Source organism: Schistocerca piceifrons, chromosome 4 (genome assembly GCF_021461385.2).
Source record: "Schistocerca piceifrons isolate TAMUIC-IGC-003096 chromosome 4, iqSchPice1.1, whole genome shotgun sequence".
In the NCBI taxonomy this organism is placed as follows: domain Eukaryota; kingdom Metazoa; phylum Arthropoda; class Insecta; order Orthoptera; family Acrididae; genus Schistocerca; species Schistocerca piceifrons.
The window spans coordinates 121,347,105-121,368,137 of NC_060141.1; the positions used below are offsets into that span (position 1 = coordinate 121,347,105).

General features: G+C 38.1%; 1 protein-coding gene across 8 annotated transcripts in view; it reads right to left on the minus strand.

Moving 5' to 3' along the window:
- Positions 1 to 10,435: 10,435 nt before the first annotated feature.
- The window catches only part of LOC124795281 (glycerol kinase-like), a 179,157-nt gene continuing 168,559 nt past the window's right edge, over positions 10,436 to 21,033 (minus strand). For all 8 annotated transcript variants that reach the window (XM_047259232.1, XM_047259229.1, XM_047259230.1 and 5 more), the window contains exons 10-11: positions 12,377 to 12,514; positions 10,436 to 10,629 (exon numbers count right to left, since the gene is read on the minus strand). In XM_047259232.1, coding sequence (XP_047115188.1) covers positions 10,544 to 10,629; positions 12,377 to 12,514 — 224 coding nt within the window. In that variant the 3' untranslated portion in view covers positions 10,436 to 10,543. The remainder of the gene's footprint in view (positions 10,630 to 12,376; positions 12,515 to 21,033) is intronic.

Here is a 21,033-nt window from a genome sequence, read left to right on the forward strand (position 1 = left end):
GACATGAGATCTACCAACTCAGCTGCAACAACATGCTGGATTCTACATAGACATGACTACTAACAGGCTGTCTGTCTGCATGAATGGCCACCGCCAAACTGTGGCCAAGAGTCAGTTGGACCACCTAGTGGCTAAGTGTGCCGCCTGACATGATGCACTGCAATTTAACGACAGCTTCACAGCCTGTGCTGTCTGGTTTCTTCCCAGCAACACCAGAATTTCTGAATTGTGCTGGTGGGAACTCTCTGTGCAACATATCCTCTGTTCCTGTAAATGCCAGACCTCAACCTTCACTAATCTCATCCTCCACCTGTGTACCTTCTCTCCCACTCCAGTAACACACCTCCTATCCAGCCAACACATCTGTACAATCCTCTTCCCTTCTCTACTCCCCCCCCCTCCCCCCCCGGCACACATACCTGATGCTGCATCTAGCATCCCTATTCTGTCTTCATCACATTCCTGCATGCTGACGTTGGCAGTATTAGTATCTTCTCCCACCCCTATCATGGTATCCTATCCCTCCTCGCTCCACACCTCTTCTGTAGCCCCACTACCCACCCCAGCAATCATTGGTACTCACCTCAGACACGGTCATAGTCCGGCCTTCATGCCTAGAGGTGACAGTGGTCATGTGTGAATGTGTGTGTTTTCTTTGTCTGATGAAGACCTTAGTCTGATAGCTGAAAATTTCTATCATTCTGTCTGGTTGTACCTGTCTGTGGCTCATTGCCTCCTCTATGTGGTGACTGTCCTCTCCATATTGTTATTACTACCATTTCAAAGCCACCACATCATCTACATCTCCATGCATATGCCACAGTCTACCGTACGATGCCAGGCACAAGGTACTTTGTACCACTACTAGCAATCTCCTTTTTTGTTCCACTCACAAATACAGCAAGGAAGAAATGACTATCTATATTCCTCCATACAAGCCCTAATTTCTCCTATCTTGTTTTCACAGTCCTTATGTGAAATGTACGTTGACGGCTGTGGAATTGTTCTGCAGTCAGCTGCAAATGCTGGCACTAAATTTTCTCAACAGTGTTTCATATAGTCTTACATCCAGAGATTACCATTTGAGCTGATCAGATCTACAGGTAACAAATCTAGCAGCCTGTCTCTGAATTGCTTTGATGTTTTCCTTTAATCCAACCTGGTGGGGATACCAAATTCTTGAGTAGTACTCAAGAGTGGATCACACTATTGTTCTATATGAGGTTGTCTTTCGTAGATGAGCTATGCTTTCCCAGAATTCTCCCAATAAACTGAAGTTGACCATACACCATCCCTACTACTGAACTTACATGCTTATTCCATTTCACATTGTTTTGCAACGCTCTGCATTGATACCTAATTGATGTAACCACGTCAAGCAGCACACCACCAATATTATATTCAAACATTACAGAATTGTTTTTCCTGCTCATCTGCATTAACTTAATTTTTTTACATTTAGGACAAGCTGCCATTCATCACATTACATACAAATTCTGTCTAAGTCAACCTACATTCTTCTAGTCACTCACTGATGACACTTTTCCACGTTACACCATCATCAGCAAACAGTCACAGATTACTGCTCACCCAGTCTGTAAGGTTGTTGATGTATGTACACAACAAGACTGGTCCTATTACATTTCTCTGGGGCACTCCTGTCAATACTTTTGTGTCAGAAGAACACTAGCCAACCAGGGCAACATGCTGTATTCTATTACTTAAAAAGTCTTCAGGTCATTCACATGTCTGGGAACCTATATTGTGTACTTGGGCCTTCATTAACAGTCTGCAATGTCAAAACACTTTCTGCAAATCTAGAAATATGGTATATGCTGGTTGGTATTCATCATTAGTTTGCAGGATATCATGTGAGAGAAGGGCAAGCTGAATTTCACATGAGTGATGCTTTCTAAATCTTGCTGACTTCTTGTTACATGCTTTCCTGTCTCAAAGAAATTCATTATATTTGAACATTGAACATGTTTAAGAATTTTGCAGCAAACCAATGTTATGGATATTGGTCTGTAACTTTACCCTTCTTACATGCAAGAGTCACCTGCAATTTTTTCCCTGTCACTTGAAAATGCTAGGCAAGAGTAATGGGTCACTGCTGTAGATACACTCTTTGAAATCAGACTGGGATTCCATGTGGACCTGGTGACTTATTTGGTTTCAACTCTTACAGTTGCTTCTCCGTGTCAGGAACTCCCTTTCTGTCCTTAATGCACTTACTCAGCACATATTTCTCCAGAACGTGGTTTTCATAATTCTTCTGTGTTCATCACATTGAAACTAAATGAAGCCCATTCCTTGTCTAAGTAGGATGCTAACAACAGCTTATCATCTCTTTCAGTGTAAATACTCTCCTAGCCTTCTTGATGTATTTGTTAATTTTAGTAAGCATCATCACTATGATGACATCATGTTCACTAATTCCTGTCTCTGTATTGACACTGTTGGTAGTGTCAGGCCTATTTGTAGCTACCAGGTCAAAAATATTTCCATTGTGTGGGGGTTGTTGAACTAGCTGTTCAAGACAATTTTCAGGAAACATATTCAGAGCTACTTCACAACACTGTCTGTCTGAACCATCTGCAATAAATCCATAGATGTCCCAGTCTATACTTGGTAGGTTAAAGTTGCCTCCAAGTAATATTGCATGATAAGGATATTTCGGCACTCCTGAGTGTAGACTTTCTTTGAGCAGTTCTACAACACTTACGGCAGAATCAGGTGGCCAATAAACAAATCCAATGATCAACTTTAGTTCTTCTAGGCCAGATGCTCGTGTGGAGATAACTTCACAGTCATATTTAATTTCTGCATCAATAGACACAACATTTTTGTTGATCACATTGAACAACTCCTCCCCCACACCTGTGGCATCTAATTCAGGAACTTTATTACAAATGCTTTGGCAATTTACTGTTACAATTTTCATAATTGAAGTATCTGTATTTTGTATGCAATCTGATTTTGCTCTCTGTGTATTGACTAAAGACCACTCATCAGAGGGCCTCAAACTATTGCCTAGTCTTTCTTTTTCTTTAAAGAAAAAAAGCAACAACAATGTGTGCTCTCCACAAGCACTCTGTTACCTGAGTGGCTGTTTCCTGTGAGGGGAGTCCTACAATTATCTACCCCATAACACAGTCCCAGAAGTCTGCAAACAAGACTGTCATAGGATAGATGAAGCCTCTATTTGAGACCTTCCACCTGGCTCCAAACCAAAGAATACCAGTCAATTATGGGTATGATGCTGCAAATTGTGAGCTCTGCTTGCTACTCTTGAGCATGGCCAGCAGTCTCCTCCACTCCTGTCAGCTGCCCATATAAAGTGAAGATGATTTCACAATCCATGCAACAGGCATCACTGGTAAAGACATGAGCCACAACTCGAAGATGACTGCACCCTACACCTTCGATGACCACAGGCCAGGCCTCTTCCATGTCTCGGGTGAGACTCCTGGCAGACATGCCAATTGCACATGACACTCTTTTCCGGGAATGGACACTGTTTCCCTAAGGGGCTTCATAATGCGCCTAACAGTGAAGCTACTTAGAACTAGCAAAGCCCTCTTCCTGTGTGCCCGTTCAGACCTTTGGAAGGAGTGGCCACTTTTTCACTCACAGTCTGAATGGGCGAGACCAGGTGCCCAGTCCCCGTATTTTATTTACTTTTATTTTACACATTTAGTTCCATAAGACCAAATTCAGGACCCAATCTCCATTGTTTTGGAACAAGTCAGTGTAAGAAATTAACATAAAAAAGGTTAATAACGGATAAAATAAAATTTATGTGAATCCTATGCAGACGACAAGCTGCCGAGTGTTTACTAACATAATCAGCAATGGAACAAAGGAATTTGCTTAATTTTTCCCCTGGAACTCCCCAACAGAATAGAAGGAATGAGACATGAGGAAATTCTTCAGTTTAGATTTGAAAGTGTGCTGATTAGTGCTAAGATTTTTAATTTTTGTGGTAGCTTATTGAAAATGGGTCCACAGAATACTGCACACCTTGCTCCAAAAGAATCAAGGAGATGCGAGCCAAATGCAGATTGGATTTATGCCTAGTATTAATTGAGTGAAAGCTGCTAATTCGTGGGAGCTCATATTGTTAGCAACAAATGGCAATAAAGAAAATATATATTGAGAGACAAATGTCAGAATTCCCAGACTTCTGAACAGGGACTGACTAGAGGTTCATGAATTTTCATGATGTATTGCTCAAATTGCTTTTTTCTGGGCCAAAATATACCCTTTGTGAATGGGAAGAGTTACCCCAGAATATGATTCCATATGTATTAAGAGAGTGAAAATAATCGAAGTAGATTAATTTTCATGGTGTACTATCATTTATTGCAGATATTTTTCTAATGGTAACTATAGCAGCATTCAGCATTTGAACAAGATCATGAACATCACTGTTCCTTGATAGCTTACCACATATCTGAACATCTAGGAATTTGTATGATTCTGACTCACTAATTGTGTGGCAATTGTGTGTAACCAAAGTATTAATTATAGTTGAATTGTATGTTAGAAACTGAAAACCGAGTCTTACTGTGATTTAGCATACATTTATTTCCTACAAGCCTGAACTTGAGTCTCAACTGCACTGTTTGACACATTGCCTATTCTGCACTCATCATCCTTCACTACCAAGCTAGGTCATCAGAAAAAGTAGTGGCTCCAGCACAGACCCCTGAGCCACCTTCCACTTAACCATTCCCCAATCAGACTCCAGTTCTCATTACTGTAGAGAATGACTTTTAATTGTATATTCTTAAAGTATCAGACAAACCAATTGTGAGCAGCTACTCTCATTCCATAATGATCCATGTTCTCCAGTAGTATTTTGTGTTCAACACAATGAAATGAAGATGCAGGTGTTCACAACTTTTTGTTTAATCTGTCCAGTGCCTGCAGTGAAAAGAGAGTATAGCATTTTCAGCTGTTAAACCAATTTTAACCAAACTACACTGACAGCAAATCAGATGAACTGAAATGATCTGTTACTTCTATATATACAACCTTTACAATATACAACAAAACTCCAGTGGCATAAAAATATGTCTACAATTGTCTATATGACCTGTTTACCTTTTCTTATAAAACAGTTCCACTACTGAGTACTTTAATTGTTCAGGAAACTGACCATTCCTTAAAGAAAAATTACAGAAGTTACTGTTACTGGGCTAACATATGCAAAACAGAGCTTTAGTATTCTGCTAGATATCCTGTCATATCCATGATAGAGCCTGGCATTCAGTGAATTAATTATTGACCCAATCTCTCCACTGTCAGTATCATGGAGGTGTATTTCAGATAGCAGTACTGAAAAGCCATTTTCTAAGGGATTTGTATGATTCCCTGTGGAAACTAAGTTTGTATTGAATTCACCCACTGTTTTCAGAGACTGATTGTTAAACACTATATATATATATATATATATATATATATATATATATATATATATATATATAAAAATAGAGGGAAACATTCCACGTGGGAAAAATATATCTAAAAAGAAAGATGATGAAACTTACCAAACAAAAGCGCTGGCAGGTCGATAGACACACAAACAAACACAAACATACACACAAAATTCTAGCTTTCGCAACCAATGGTTGCCTCGTCAGGAAAGAGGGAAGGAGAAGGAAAGACAAAAGGATATGGGTTTTAAGGGAGAGGGTAAGGAGTCATTCCAATCCCGGGAGCGGAAAGACTTACCTTAGGGGGAAAAAAGGACAGGTATACACTCGCACACACACACATATCCATCCACACATACACAGACACAAGCAGATATTTGTAAAGGCCTTTACAAATGTCTGCTTGTGTCTGTGTATGTGTGGATGGATATGTGTGTGTGTGCGAGTGTATACCTGTCCTTTTTTCCCCCTAAGGTAAGTCTTTCCGCTCCCGGGATTGGAATGACTCCTTACCCTCTCCCTTAAAACCCATATCCTTTTGTCTTTCCTTCTCCTTCCCTCTTTCCTGACGAGGCAACCATTGGTTGCGAAAGCTAGAATTTTGTGTGTATGTTTGTGTTTGTTTGTGTGTCTATCGACCTGCCAGCGCTTTTGTTTGGTAAGTTTCATCATCTTTCTTTTTATATATATATATCTGATTATCAGTAGCAAAAAGATTTTTACTATGTATTGGATTTATGTTCTTAATCTTGCACTGTTGGCCAGACACTTCCTTCATAAATCACCATATGGTTTTATTTTTACCCTGAGAATTACCACACCTCGTAGCACTGTTTGTAGTAGGCCACAGTAGCTCAGTTTTGACTATATGTTTCTAATTATAGTTCTCATTTTGTTATAATCGTATACTTATCCCAGTAGTCAGCCATTCTGATTTCCTGTTAATGCTAGTACTTTATTTTAAATGTTCTACTGAAAAGCTACCTTCAAAGAGCATGAGAAATTTATTGAAGAACGGGTTATATTTATCATCCATATTATCAGAATTATAAACAACTTTTCACTTTTGTTTCTTGATGAGGCTTAAGAAAGCTTCTTTTGCCACTGGATCAAAATTTCTATATAGTTTGTAATTATATTTAAAAACGTGTGTGTGTGTGTGTGTGTGTGTGCGTGTGTGTGTGCACGTGTGGGCACAAATTGGTGTTAGTGTTAAAATTTGTTCATCATGGTCTGTAAGACTATTTACCCTATTACTAACAAAATTCCTCTTTTACTTATAAAATTAATACTAAAATCACCAGATATAAGTAATTTTTGGTAGTTTCTATAAAATGGCTCTCCACACCAAGCAACACGAATGCGTTACAACCAACCAATCACAGTGCGGTGAGTGTGGTTCCCTTGCAAGGTGCCTCAGTTGCAGAGCCTGTGGGTGAAACAAGTAACACCTGACATGTCCCATGTGAAGTGCCAGATTTTGCATCGTCACTACACCTTGAGGCAGCAGTCCAAAGATGGTGACCACAGCCAACAGTGTTTTCAGCTGTTTGCGAACTGTGGCCAGCTCCTTCTGCATCCACACACTGCGTGCACATACAATATCCATCCTGCTACAACTAAATTAAGAATTAAATTATAAAAGCACAAAACAGAAAAAGCAAAATATGTAGCTTGCTACTGTCTTAGTGTGTCACAAATGGAGGCTAGTACCTGACTGAGCTGTCTCCAGTGAATCCTGGCTGTTCAAAACAAATGACAACTGCAGTACAGACTGCGTAAATCTACACTACACAGTTTCTAAAATGTGAAACTTCACCTCTTAAATATGCAAACACACAAGGAATTGAAAATTAAACTAACAAATAGCAGTTATATTACACTTGATGTTTATGTTTCTTTTTTAAAGCCTCGAGAATCGTAATTATGTTTAATAAAAAATAAGCACTCTTTTGTCAAAGAAAACCTGTTCACAGTTTTGAAAAATTGGATAATAATAGGCAAGATATTGTGAGTTAGCAACTTCCTGTCTCCATCTAGTAGTAGTAGTAGTAGTAGTAGTAGTAGTTGCTTTATTCATCTGTTAGACCTCTTTTTACAAGGATATAGGACATGTCAAAGTATTTACAAGTTTAGACCAATTTAAAATAAGCTAATTCATATACACATATATTTACAGACTTCTAGTTAGAGACAATCACTAGATTTACCCCTGGTATACACTTTTTTTTTAAAAAAAAATAACTTATTAAAAAATTTAATGCCACACTATTCACTCATATCTCACTTTCAGTCACTGCACACACTATACACACATTGTTTGATACCACTTCACTTCACTTCACTCTCTCTACAACACACACACACACACACACACACACACACACACACACACACATATGCACTGGTGATTTCTGGGCCATTTTCTGAACCACATCTTCCCATTTGCTATCCTGAAAAACTGAATCAGCATCCCTCTATAATGAGTGCGATGTTGAGCTCAGAAAGAGGAAGAGGTGTTAGTATTGTGCAATGCATATCTTGGGGGTAAGTATTTCTAGAAAGGAAAAAAGAAGTAAAAAAATACATAATATGAAGGTGTTATGTGGAATATTGGATGTTTTATAATCATTATTATTATTTATTTGTATAACATTTTTTTAGCAAACCCCTACTCTGTTTTATCTAAGTAATCCTTCAATGTACAGAATGTATTGCATAACAGGTACTTTTTAGCTGTTATTTTAAATAAGTGTATTTTTGCAATTTCTTTAATCTCTTCTGGTAATTTATTGTACAGTTTTATTCCTTGGTAGAAAATGCTGTTTTGAGTTTTATGTTTATTTTTTCTTGGCAAATGTAAGTTGAGTCTAGCTCTTGTTGCATGGTCAAGGACAGAGCTGTTTGTGGAGTAACTACCAATGTTATTTTTGATGTGTACAACTGACTGGTAAATGCATTCACATGTGTTTTGAGCAGTACAATGAGCTTGACTAGTATTTTTGGTTATTATTCTTATGGATCTTTTTTTGAGTTTAAAATTGTGTTCATATTTTGTGCATTTGTTCCCCAAAAAAGAATGCCATAGCTAAGAATTGAGTGTACATATGAATAATATGTAACTAAAAGACACTGCATGTTACACACTGGTGATAGGATTCTAAGGACATAACATGCTGATGATTTTCTGTTTGCAAGTACCTTCGTGTGTTCACACCACTTCAACAGAGAATCAATATTCATTCCTAGAAATTTTGCATTTGTTTATAGAGGTGCCACCTACATTTAACTTAACATTGTCATTTTTCCTCTTCAAACTGAAATTCATGGCATCAGTTTTCTTTATGTTCAATGTCACTTTATTGCTTATTGACCAATCATAAATTTCCTTGAGAGTTTCATTTGCTTTCTCTGCAAGGAGTTCTCTTGTTTTCTCAGTGACTATAATATTGCTGTCATCAGCGAAGAGAATTTTTTCACCATGAGTAACACTACTGGGAAAGTCATTGGTGTATATTAGGAATAGTATTGGTCCTAATATGCCACCTTGCGGAACCCCTATATTAATGTATTTCGGTTCTGGTAAGTGTTTTACTAAATGTTTGGATCTATTTGAAGTATGTGTTATCTCTACTCTTTGTACCCTATCTGCTAGGTACAATCGAAACCAGTCATGTAAAGTTGTTGTTCATATAATTAACATCTCTAGCAGTGGAGGGCACAAAGTCCAAAGGATGTACTTCAGTTTGAAAAAGATTTAATATTTACACAAAGTTGCGGTCATTGTGCACTAATAAATATTTTTCTCATTGGTTAAATGTTTATAACTATATGAATTTGAATCATATGTTGGAGTAGAAGTGAAGCTATAAATGTTTGCACTGCAAAGAACTCCAATTTCTTCATAATCAACTACCAGAGTACTGTCAAGTTTGAGACACATACTGCTGCATGAAGAGCACCACCATTTTAGATTAATACTCAGAGTAAATACCAGTTTTCTTTGATCTGGTAATAAGGCTATAACCAAAAATAAGGCTGTAATAAACAGTTCTTTCCAACATTTTTATTAATCTGTACATTTGTACAAAAATCCAAGCTCTATGCAGTATAGTGTACATTTGTGCAAAAAATCAAAGCTCTATGCATTATAAATCTGTATATGAGGACTGAAGCATAATTCAAGGAAATAAAATGTTTGCCTCAAATTTAAGTAATGTAAGCTCATTATCATATAATCTCTTGAAAAGCTTCACCTTTGGCAAACGCAACATCATCTGACAGCTAAGTAATTTATGATTATCACATGGAAAGTACAGATATGACAATGGTCAACCAAGCGTTGGATGGATATTAGTCTCTGTGAACTCAGGGAGGCTGGTTGTTTAATATCTTCCGCATACTTCACAGCCATTCTGCATGATGGTAAAAAAAACTGTGAGTTTAATCTTCATACCTCTTATACTTTTATACTGCCAGTTTAACTTTGTCACTGATCCATCTGTAATACTTTTTCCATTTTCTTTTAACGGTGCTCAAATGTTACACACACCATACCCTACCCCATTCCATTAGATATTATTAATTTTCTCCCTGTTTCACATAATTGTAAATGAAATCAGTAACTGGACTTGGGTGTCAGATGGATATAAGAATAAAAGTAGGACTGAAAAACAACATATCTCAAAAACAAACACAGACCAAATTGAAATATAGAAACTATCATGTGTGTCTAGCACTAGATGTAGCAGTAGCTGATAATGAGAATCACATTATTGATTGATTAGATTCTATTCTTACTGATTAGCTTGCTTCTTAAGAATACATTTCCTCTGATACCTAGAGACCTTTAAGCTCAGTCATCATATATGAAAAGGACATAGTATTAATCAGACTCTGAGAAACTACTTCTTTTTCTTCTTCTTTACTCGTTGACATTTAGTGATAGTTGCAAAAAAAAAAAAAAAAAAAAAAAAAAAAAAAAAAAAAAAAAAAAAAAAAAAAAAAAATTATCTGTTGAAAACTACAGGTATCTCATGGCCTACACAAGATTCACAAGCATATTAGGTCACATTAAACAATCCCATCTACCATTTAGATATCTATATTTCATCATTTGAGTCTGCCACTTGCCAACCAAGGCTTCTTTCTACTGCCATTTTCCACTTTGAATATCGAAGATTTCGTTCTGTAAACGAAAGTGTGTAATATTACAATCTCTGTATTAAATATTGAAAATGAGTTTATTAAACAAGAATATGAGTAAGACATTATTTCTTGAAATGAAACTATCGTCACATGTAGACAAATGCTAGCTTTTGATATCAGAGCTTCTAATGTCATTCCTGGCCTTGAACATTTCTTTCAAAACTTTCTTAATTTTTGTTTTTCATTACCTGTTGTCAGCTGATGTGTGCTTCAATTTGTCTGTTTTTCGCTTATCTCGGACTTCTCAATTTTCCTCCCTACCATTATCTGTCATCAACAGTTCATTGCTGATTTTATTCTTGTCCTTTACTGCTGAGTCTTGGGAGTATAGAATCTTTCTGTAATTTATAAATGGTTTCATTCACCAAATACTTTCATTTTTTCAGCAGAAAGAAGCAACCTCTGATTACAAAATCTAGCATTTGTAGCACCTTCCGTTTCTGTGTATGTCTGTTGTGTCACACCAGAAAAGTTTTGTACCTGTATTAGGTTACAGTCTTTGATATTAATTAAGTACATAAAAATAATTATGAGGAAGTCGATAAACTACTGAGCCTTTTGTACAAATCAGCTGAAAAATAAATTAATTAATTAACCTAAAAAATCTGTACTGGAAGAAATGGACTATACAAGAAAGTTATAAGAGAGTCATGCAGATCAAATCTGCAGGGAGCATTCACTGTAACAACACTTCCTTACTGATAAACATGAACACTTAACCAGGGCTTAAACTAGGCAGTTTGCTTTCGTGATCAATCATCTTATTGACTTAATGTAATTGGATAGATAAAAAATCTACTCATCAAGTGGCGGCAGGAGAACACGCATATAAAAAATGGTTTTACTTATGCAAGCTTTCAGAGCTAGTGGCTCCTTCTTCTAGCAGAAGGGTGGAAGGGGAAGGAAGAGTGCGTGAAGGGAAAGGAACTGGAGAGCTTTAGAAAAAGGGGTAGAGTTCAGAAAAGTCATCCAGAACTTCGGGTCAGTGGAGACTTACTGGATGGGATGAGAAAGAAAGACTTCCTTCTCATCCCAAGCAGTAAGTGTCCCCTGACCCGGGATTCTGGGTGACTCCCCCTCCCCCTCCCTCTTTCCTAAAGCTCTCCAGTTTCTTTCCCTTCACCCCTCTTCCTCCCCTTTCAACCCTTCTGCCAGAAGAAGGAGCCACTGGCTGTGAAAATTTGTATAACTACTAAAACCTATTTTTAAATGTGCGTTCTCATGCCGACACTTGGCAAGTAGATTTTTTTATCTATCGAATTACATTATACTGTCAAAAATTGATCATTTTCATTGTCTTATTAATTTATCTACCAAGGCATGACTTACAGCACAAATCAGAGCTTTAGCTACCAGTAACTCTCTCAGATATTCCACATTCTAGGGTACTAGTACAGTAAGATATGCGGGGAAGCCTCTGAGAATATTTGGAAAGTGGGGAGGTGTACTGGTTGAGGGGAAGAGTGAGGAAAAGAGGAAATGAGAGTAAAGGATAGGCTAAAAACATTGATGTAGGGTAGTGCACAGCTTTGTTTATGTAATGTGCATGCATGAAAACGAAAAATTGTTTCCACTGGCTGAGAAAAGTAATATTTCAGAAGCTTTGTCTTCCTTAAGTCGTTCATAATTATGATTCAATAAAAGGAAAGAAACACCTTTTTTCAAAATAACATTTTATCCAATATTTTAATTAAACTTTTTTCTTGAAAGTTATTCAAAATAGTTACCTTCATTACTTATAGCAGGCTTAAATTCATCACAGAGCGTTGGATGAAGCTCTGTGGTGTCCCAGACCTCAATTCCTTCGGCACTGCCAGCAGCCATAGCTGCACCTAAGGCAGTTGTTTCACTCATCACTGGCCGTTCTGCAAAGATAAAAGAAAATGTTACGCAGTTTCTTGCACAGCAACACATGAAATAAAGTATCGGTTTGTGAAATTGAGCACCATGAGCTTAAAAATATTTTATTGTTTTAATCATTTGTCAATGGAGAGGGCTTGGCTTATGATGTTTTCTCAAGCAAATCATTGATCAGTATCCTCATTAGCTTAGAAACTGGGTTTCTTTTAAATAAGTTGTCTCTTCACGTATCTAAGTCCCACATGATGCAGTTCAAAAGAGAACAGTCAAAATATGAGCAGGTTAAGATTATTCACAACAACCAAGATATAGAAGAAAATGATGACTCAGTCAAGTTCTTAGGATAAAATTTGCATAAAAATTTGAGCTAGCTGGCACATATCAAGTACCTAGCTAACAAACTGAGCAGTTTTTCATTTGCAGTTCAAATATTATCAACTCCAGCTGGCCTGGACATGTAAAAAGTAGCATATACTTGAATCCTTTAGTATGTATGGTATTGGTTTTTGGTGAAACTTGGCTCATGTGGTATCAGTACTAAAGATACAAAAAGAAATATCATTAGGAATATGCGCACTGTAGATCAGAAACAACCATGTTGCCTGTTATTTAGAAGCCTACAAATATTAGTTCTCCCATCCCTATAAGTTTATGAAATTATTATAGCAACTAATCAAACAGAAATTATTTCAAGGAAATTACTTTGTTCTTACATATGACACAAGACACAAACAAAAACTGTTGCTTCCCATTAACTGTCACAAGCTGTATGCCTGTGTTCCTCAATACAAAGGAATCAAAATTTATCACAAATTAAAAAGGATCAAATTAATGGATATGAAGTTACGTCCGCTGAAAAGAAAGCTATACAAGGCACTGATAGTGAAATGCAATTGCTCAGTGGACAAAGTAATGAAGGATGAACTTGTGACAATATGAGGTGCACTGACCCTCGTTGCACGAGCAAGTCTCTGGTAATGTCACAAACTGTTAGATTGAATTGATGCAACTTGTTACATACCCTACTAAGTGTGTACAGCTGTTCACAGAAATATAGTTTTAGTGTTATATTGTTATTTATTGGTGTAAAAATTATTGTAACTATAATGTACATTTCTGACATGCCTCCTGTGCACAAGACAGATTGAAAATGTATGTAATGAAATGAATAACATGCAAACCACATCCCCCCCCCCCAAAAAAAAAGGAAATAAAATAAAATAAAAAGAAGATGAAGAAGAAGGAAATTGCTGCCCACGGATGACAACTAGCCTCTGAGTTTGAGCTCTGACATGGCACCCAGTTTTAAATTAGCACTAATGGGAAAGAGTTAGACATTAGCAATCATAACATGGGGTAAAACAAATATAACAGAATTTAAACAACGGGAAGTTCAGAATGGAATAATAAAAATATTATGAAAAGAATAGATTAATACTCGCAATATAGAGGAGACACTGAGTTGCAGACAGACACAATGAAAAAGCTGTTACACATTTAAGCTTATCCCTTTTCATAATATTACCTTAAATGATTAATATTTATCCATTTCTGTATGAACTAGATTATTACTGACAAAATACTGCATCGCTAAGTACTGAAAAGTGATATTTTTGTATGAAAAAATTTAGAGTATTAAGTATTAGGCTATAAAAGAAAAATTGTCATTGTAATTAGTCACAAATAGTTTTGCAAATAATGTATTATACACTTCTAGGCTTTAATGCTCATCTTTAGGTAGTTATGGTCTAGATTTGATCTCTAGCACCTATGGTGGTATCTATCTGGTGATATGATTATGGTCTAACACACCATCCAAAATCTACTGAGTACTGAGGACCTATAAGCAGCTGGCCATTTCGTGTGTGTGTGTGTGTGTGGGGGGGGGGGGGGGGGGGTGAGAGAGAGAGAGAGAGAGAGAGAGAGAGAGAGAGAGAGAGAGAGAGAGGGAGGGAGGGAGACAGAGAGAGAGAGAGAGAGAGAGAGAGAGAGAGAGAGAGAGAGGAGGGGGGGTGGAACCTTATATACTTCTTCGGGAGATGAAGAAAGAGACAAGTGTTAGTGGGGCAAGAGGGCAGAAAACAAGGAACAATTGACACTGAATCCAGGACACAGAACTGGACAGAAAGGAGGAGGGCAGCTCAGGGAACTTGGTCAGAGCTGGCTGGATAAAGATTTGGCAAGCCACGGTTTCCAGCTATGGGTGTTAAAACACTGGCAGTCTTCTAGAAATATAAACAGTGGGTATTGTGTCAACTTCCAACTTGAGCTAAAGAGGTTGCCTCCTATCAAGCACATTTTGGTGACTGATCGACACGTCTGTAAACCAGAGGCAACGCAGCACAATCTACAGGCAGCAAGGGCAGTTTGTAATGTAATGCAATGCACTGGACATAATCAGGAGTGCAGCAGTGATTCAAGTAACACTTTATGAAGTAATTCAGGCCATATCTTATGTGAGACAAACTACAGCAATATTTGGGTTTGCCTGCCATGTGTTTGGCATTCAGATTCTGATCTAGCATTATTGTGAATATTAATTTCATGTTTCATTGAAGTGCTCACAGTTCTGGTTTTTGTTTTTCTGTGAAAGTAAATAGTGAATGTGGAGCACTACGACCATGTGTATGCTTCAGTTAGTGCCCTTTGGCACAATGGTGGAACAATGCATATCCTGACATGGGGGAATCTTGTCTTGAACTACCTGGATGGGAAGGATGGTACATGGCTAAGGAAGAAACTGCTATAACCCTGTACATAATACTTAGATATGCACCATCGCGCAATGCCACCAGCGCACTACACTTAGAATATTCTGCCAATGGCATCTGCTCGAGCTGGCCACAAGAGGTGATCTGCAGGGGCCACATGACTTGTGTACATGGCATGGCATCCCCCGCTCCATCTACCGGAGCCTTCCTCTTTATTACTGCTATGCAGCAGGCACTCGCTCTCATCATATGTTCTTACTTATTGTATCAGTACTTGGATTGTTTCTGTGTATGTGGCTATTCCTCAATTGTTATTCGCTAGTATGTAGAAGAAGAATAAACTGCTTCATTGTGGCTATACTGTTGTTTGTGTCTTACATTATGACACAATTTGTGACGAGTGTGGCGTTCACTTCTGTGTGCTCAGTCTATTGGTTATTCTTTTGTTTCTTCTGGCAATGGAGGCAGTGCTCCAGTCTCTCCTTGAGCAGCAGCAGGCTCTTATGGTTGCTATTATGAAATTGTCAGCCACAGTGACTATGTAGGCTCAACACCTACAGCTTACTTACCATCCTTTCCCCCTTATGAAGACTGAGAGGCCTCTGAGAAGTGGCTTCTGCAACACTTCCTCGCCTTTGGCGTCACTGATCCAGTGATCTTTTCTTGGATTACTCCTCGAACCTACCAGCTGTTGCTCTTTGCATCACTTTCACATAAATGTGTTGTCAAATTATCACCATAAATATGTGCATATCATTACTGTGCATATAGAGTTCTATCATTGTCATAAAAAGCCCCAACAGAACTCCACAGCCTGTCATAAATGACAGTTTGTTGCTGACATAAAGAAGATACTGAAAGTAGTCAAGATGGTGTCGACAAGATGATAAAAATGAGCCAAAAGTGGTAGTAATTGTAACTTGTGTGACAGGAAAGTCAGGAAAGGTATTCAGAGTAAATATTGTAAATGGTGGTTTCATGAAAACTGTTGCAAAATAAACATAAAATTGGTGACTGTGGACTACTTATGACCATGTGATGGCTGTGCAACTGAAACTGTGAAAAATATATAAACATTATTAGAGACAAGGATTCAATAATTCAAGTTTTGCAAAGTGATACTGAAGCATTACAGATAAAATGTGCTGCTTTAGAACACAGATGGAAAATTCTGGGGAACAGCAAGAGTTTAAAAGTGGTCAAAAATAAATGTTTCGAAAGATTTAGCTCCCTTGTCCTGCCTATAATTATGTGCAAAAGTTGACTATCAAAAACTGATACAAAATCTGCACACAATGTTTCAAACTTTGTATCAGACTCTGCAAAAGAAAATGCAAGTGTCTCAGGTTTTATTAAGCCTGGAGCAAAGTTCAAAAATGTGATTACAGTGTCGAGCAAGAATGTGCCATTTCTACTAAAACTGTGTTGTTCTCATAGAGGGATCAAACGATGTTTACTGCAACGAGACCAATGCATTTCTAAAAAAAATTGGTCCTTATTTTGCAATTGTTGTTGACTACAAACGTTATAGTAACGAATCTGCGTATGGCGTTTGATCCGGCAGACTGGTCTTGCGTAAACAGTGAAATTTGACAAATGAATGAAAAACTTCCGTTTGAAATTTAAAAATGTTAAACTTCTTGATGTCAACAATTATGAAAAATTTAGTTCTACAACACATGTACAACACTAGAATTGATCTGGTAAGAAGAGATTAGCATCAGATATAAACAAGGCTGTTGACAAAATAATGCATGAAAACAGCTGCAAAAGCAAATTATCCTTAAGTGCCTGCTAGCAGGGAAACTAGTGAAAGGGGCAAAACCCAGTCGGATTTGGCCCACCTCTAACAATACAGAAGAAGTGCTCAATACATAGGTAGAAGTTCCTTTACCATGTAAACAAACTAATTTTAAAGGTGCTTTACCTGATAATTTATGCAGTAGTAATTTCATTATGCATTTGAACATTGGAGGTCTGTCTGAAGGAATGATCAGCAAGCTCTATGATATGCAAATTCTGTTAGAAAGTATGAAACAATCAGTAAAGGTAATATGTCTAAATTATCATTGGCTTAAAACTGAAAATATCAACCATCTCAACGAACTTCCAGGCTACAAATTCGCCACAAGCTTTTGTAGAACTAACAGGTATGGAGGCTCTTGCATATTAGTTCATTCCTCAGTAAACTATGAAATCAGACAGAATTTTAGCCATCTCAATGAAGAACTTGAAAGTAGTTGTATACAAAACTTAAAGAGTGTAACATGTTAATCATTAGTATATATTGCATACCTGGGGTTCATATAAGCTGTATGTTCTTAGTTAATTTGAAACTCTGTTACATAAATTACAAACTGAAAAACTGCATAAGAAACTACACATATGAAAAAAAGTTTTGCATCATCCCAGTTTCCAGAATTCCTGAAGATAGATGTTATTGCCACTAAACCCGCCCAAAGATGTAAACAACCATGCATGAGCAGCGCCTATTAGATGGAAGGGGTCCGACAGCCGATCACTTCCAATCACTCCATCAGCAAGGAGGTACACGGCTCATGTTGTCTGTAGTTCAACCATGCCTAGATGGTCAATACCACAGTTTGATTGCGTCCACATTGTTACTTTGCTCCAGGAAGGGCTCTCAACAAGGGAAGTGTCCGGGCATCTCGGAGTGAACCAAAGCGATGTTGTTTGGACATGGAGGAGATACAGAGAGGCAGGAACTGTCGATGAGACGAACCCTGACAGCAATGCCACCATGTTGAATGATGTTTTGTGCAGCAACAGGATGTCGTGTTACGACTCAAACTGTGCATAATAGGCTGCATGATGCACAACTTCACTCCTGACGGCCATGGCAAGGTCCATCTTTGCAACCACGACACCAAGCAGCATGGTACAGATGGGCTCAACAACATGCCGAATGTACCGCTCAGGTTTGGCATCACATTCTCTTCACCAATGAGTGTCACATATGCCTTCAACCAGACAATCATCGGAGATGTGTTTGGAGGCAACCCGGTCAGGCCGAACGCCTTATACACACTGTCCAGCGAGTGCAGCAAGGTGTAGTTTCCCTTCTGTTTTGCGGTGGCATTATGTGGGGCCGAAGTACGCCGCTGGTGGTCATGGAAGGTGCTGTAATGGCTGTATGATATCTGAATGCCATCCTCTGACCGATAGTGCAACAATATTGGCAGCACATTGGCGAGGCATTCGTCTTCAAGGACAACAATTCATGCCCCCATCGTGCACATCTTGTGAATGACATCCTTCATGGTAACACTCGACTAGAGTGGCCAGCATGTTCTCCAGACATGACCCTATCGAACATGCCTGGGATAGACTGAAAAGGGCTGTTTATGGACGATGTGACCCATCAACCACTCTGAGGGATCTAAGCCAAATCGTCATTGAGGAGTGGGACAATCTGGACGAACAGTGCCTTGATGAACTTGTGGATAGTATGCTACATGCATTGATGCAAGAGAATGTGATACTGGGTATTAGAGGTACCGGCGTGTACAGCAATCTGGACCACCACTGCTACAGGTCTGGCTGTATGGTAGTCCAACATGCAATGTGTGGGGCAGAAATGATGCTTATGTTGATCTCTATTCCAGTTTTGTGTACAGGTTCTGGAACTCTCAGAACTGAGGTGATGCAAAACTTTTTTGATGTGTGTATTTATATGTGCTGACTGCAACACAGATGTAAGAACTGAAGACAAATTTGCTTCACATTTAAAGAATCTGATAGCCATAAATGCACTAAATCTAAATTTTGACCAATGCACAAGAGTTGCAGAAAACTACTTCAACATATATTGATAATATTGTAAGTAGTTATAAATACAATGCCAAAGAAAAATGTATTTTAGATTTAGGAGGAGCAGACTATGCAGCACTATTTGAATCACTATCAAACTTAAATTTAGGTGGCACAACAAATAGATGTAGGAACTTCAGCCAAGAAAATGTGGAAATATTTATTAAAAAACTAAGCCTACCATATGGTCAGTCAGCAAACACACTAAAACAAATGACAATTTTTCTACAGTATGGACTGAGTCTCATAAAAGTATATCATGGGTCACAAAAGGAAGTAGAGTGTCTAGCATTAAGAAGAGGAAGCTGCATCTAGAGGCAAATGGTAATTGAAATCCAGAATTTCTTAAATGTGTAAGCACATACAGAAAAATTGACAAAGTAGTTAAACTAATAAATTGACTGCAAAGAAGACATTCATTTTAAATGCAAAAAACAAATCTAAAGCTGTTTGGTCCGTTATAAGAAGTGGGGTTTGCAGTGAAATGGAGAGAAAAATGTCTCTCTAAAATAATGATTAATGGTAGGACCGTTACAGATCCCAGTGCCATATGTGAATACTTCAGATATATCTTTATTAGTTGTAACAAAATTGGTGACTGCTCGCCACCTAGTACAATTCCTAGTATGGCAGAGAGAAGTAAGGAGTCATTCCAATCTCGGGAGCGGAAAGACTTACCTCAGGGGGAAAAAAGGACAGGTATACACTCGCGCACACACACACATATCCATCCACACATATACAGACACAAGCAGACATATTTAAAGACAAAGACTCTTTGTCTTTAAATATGTCTGCTTGTGTCTGTATATGTGCGGATGGATATGTGTGTGTGTGCGAGTGTATACCTGTCCTTTTTTCCCCCTAAGGTAAGTCTTTCCGCTCCCGGGATTGGAATGACTCCTTACCCTCTCCCTTAAAACCCACTTCCTTTCGTCTTTCCCTCTCCTTCCCTCTTTCCTGATGAGGCAACAGTTTGTTGCGAAAGCTTGAATTTTGTGTGTATGTATGTCTGTTTGTGTTTCTATTGACCTGCCAGCGCTTTCGTATGGTAAGTCACATCATCTTTGTTTTTTAAATATATTTTTCCCGCGTGGAATGTTTCCCTCTATTATATAGATATCATTAATTTGAACCCAACAATTACGTTTGTTATTGTCACTGTTGCATTTCGAAATCTTTTCTGTCGTCTTATTTTCGCTTTCTGTTTTTGCCAGTAGTTTCACTTTGTATTCACCTTCTCCTTTTTACCGTAATCTGCTATACAACTTTATCCCGCCTATATATACTCAATAATACGTAACCCACTTCCAAACCGTAACCAAAAAAATTTTTTTGCCGCTTCCAACACTACCGCCGCTATAAAATCCACCATTTCTAGTTCACAAACAGTTCCTTTCACCTTTTAAACAACCATTTCGGCTAGTTCTACTAACTTTCGCTTTATTTCCATTTCCGTTTTTCCCACATCACTGATAATTTTTAGCCGCTTCCCACAGGTTTTAACGTCATTATTTCTTCGTCAGACAATTGTTAGCCTCATTTTCATAATCTGCCACCACAAAACCACTCCTTTTAATATATTACACGCAGTTTTTTCGAAATTTTCCCGAATTTCTCCTTCCTCTAACGTGTTTTGGCGGCAACACAACCACCTAACCTTTGTGCACATCGTTGTCTACCAACCCAAGTCCAACATAGCCCACCTGTAACCAACACCTTTTCGCCTTTTTTCACACCAGATCTCCAGTTACTTTCCAGTCCACCTTTATCCCTCCCCATATATTTTAATTTTCATTTTCATTTCCTCATGTTACACTTTCCACCTTCTAATACCATGTCACCCTCACAACACCCCCACAACGACCCCATTAAGTTTTATTTACATTCCCTCCGCAAACATGCCTGAAACTCTTTGTCTTTAAATATGTCTGCTTGTGTCTGTATATGTGTGGATGGATATGTGTGTGTGTGTGAGTGCG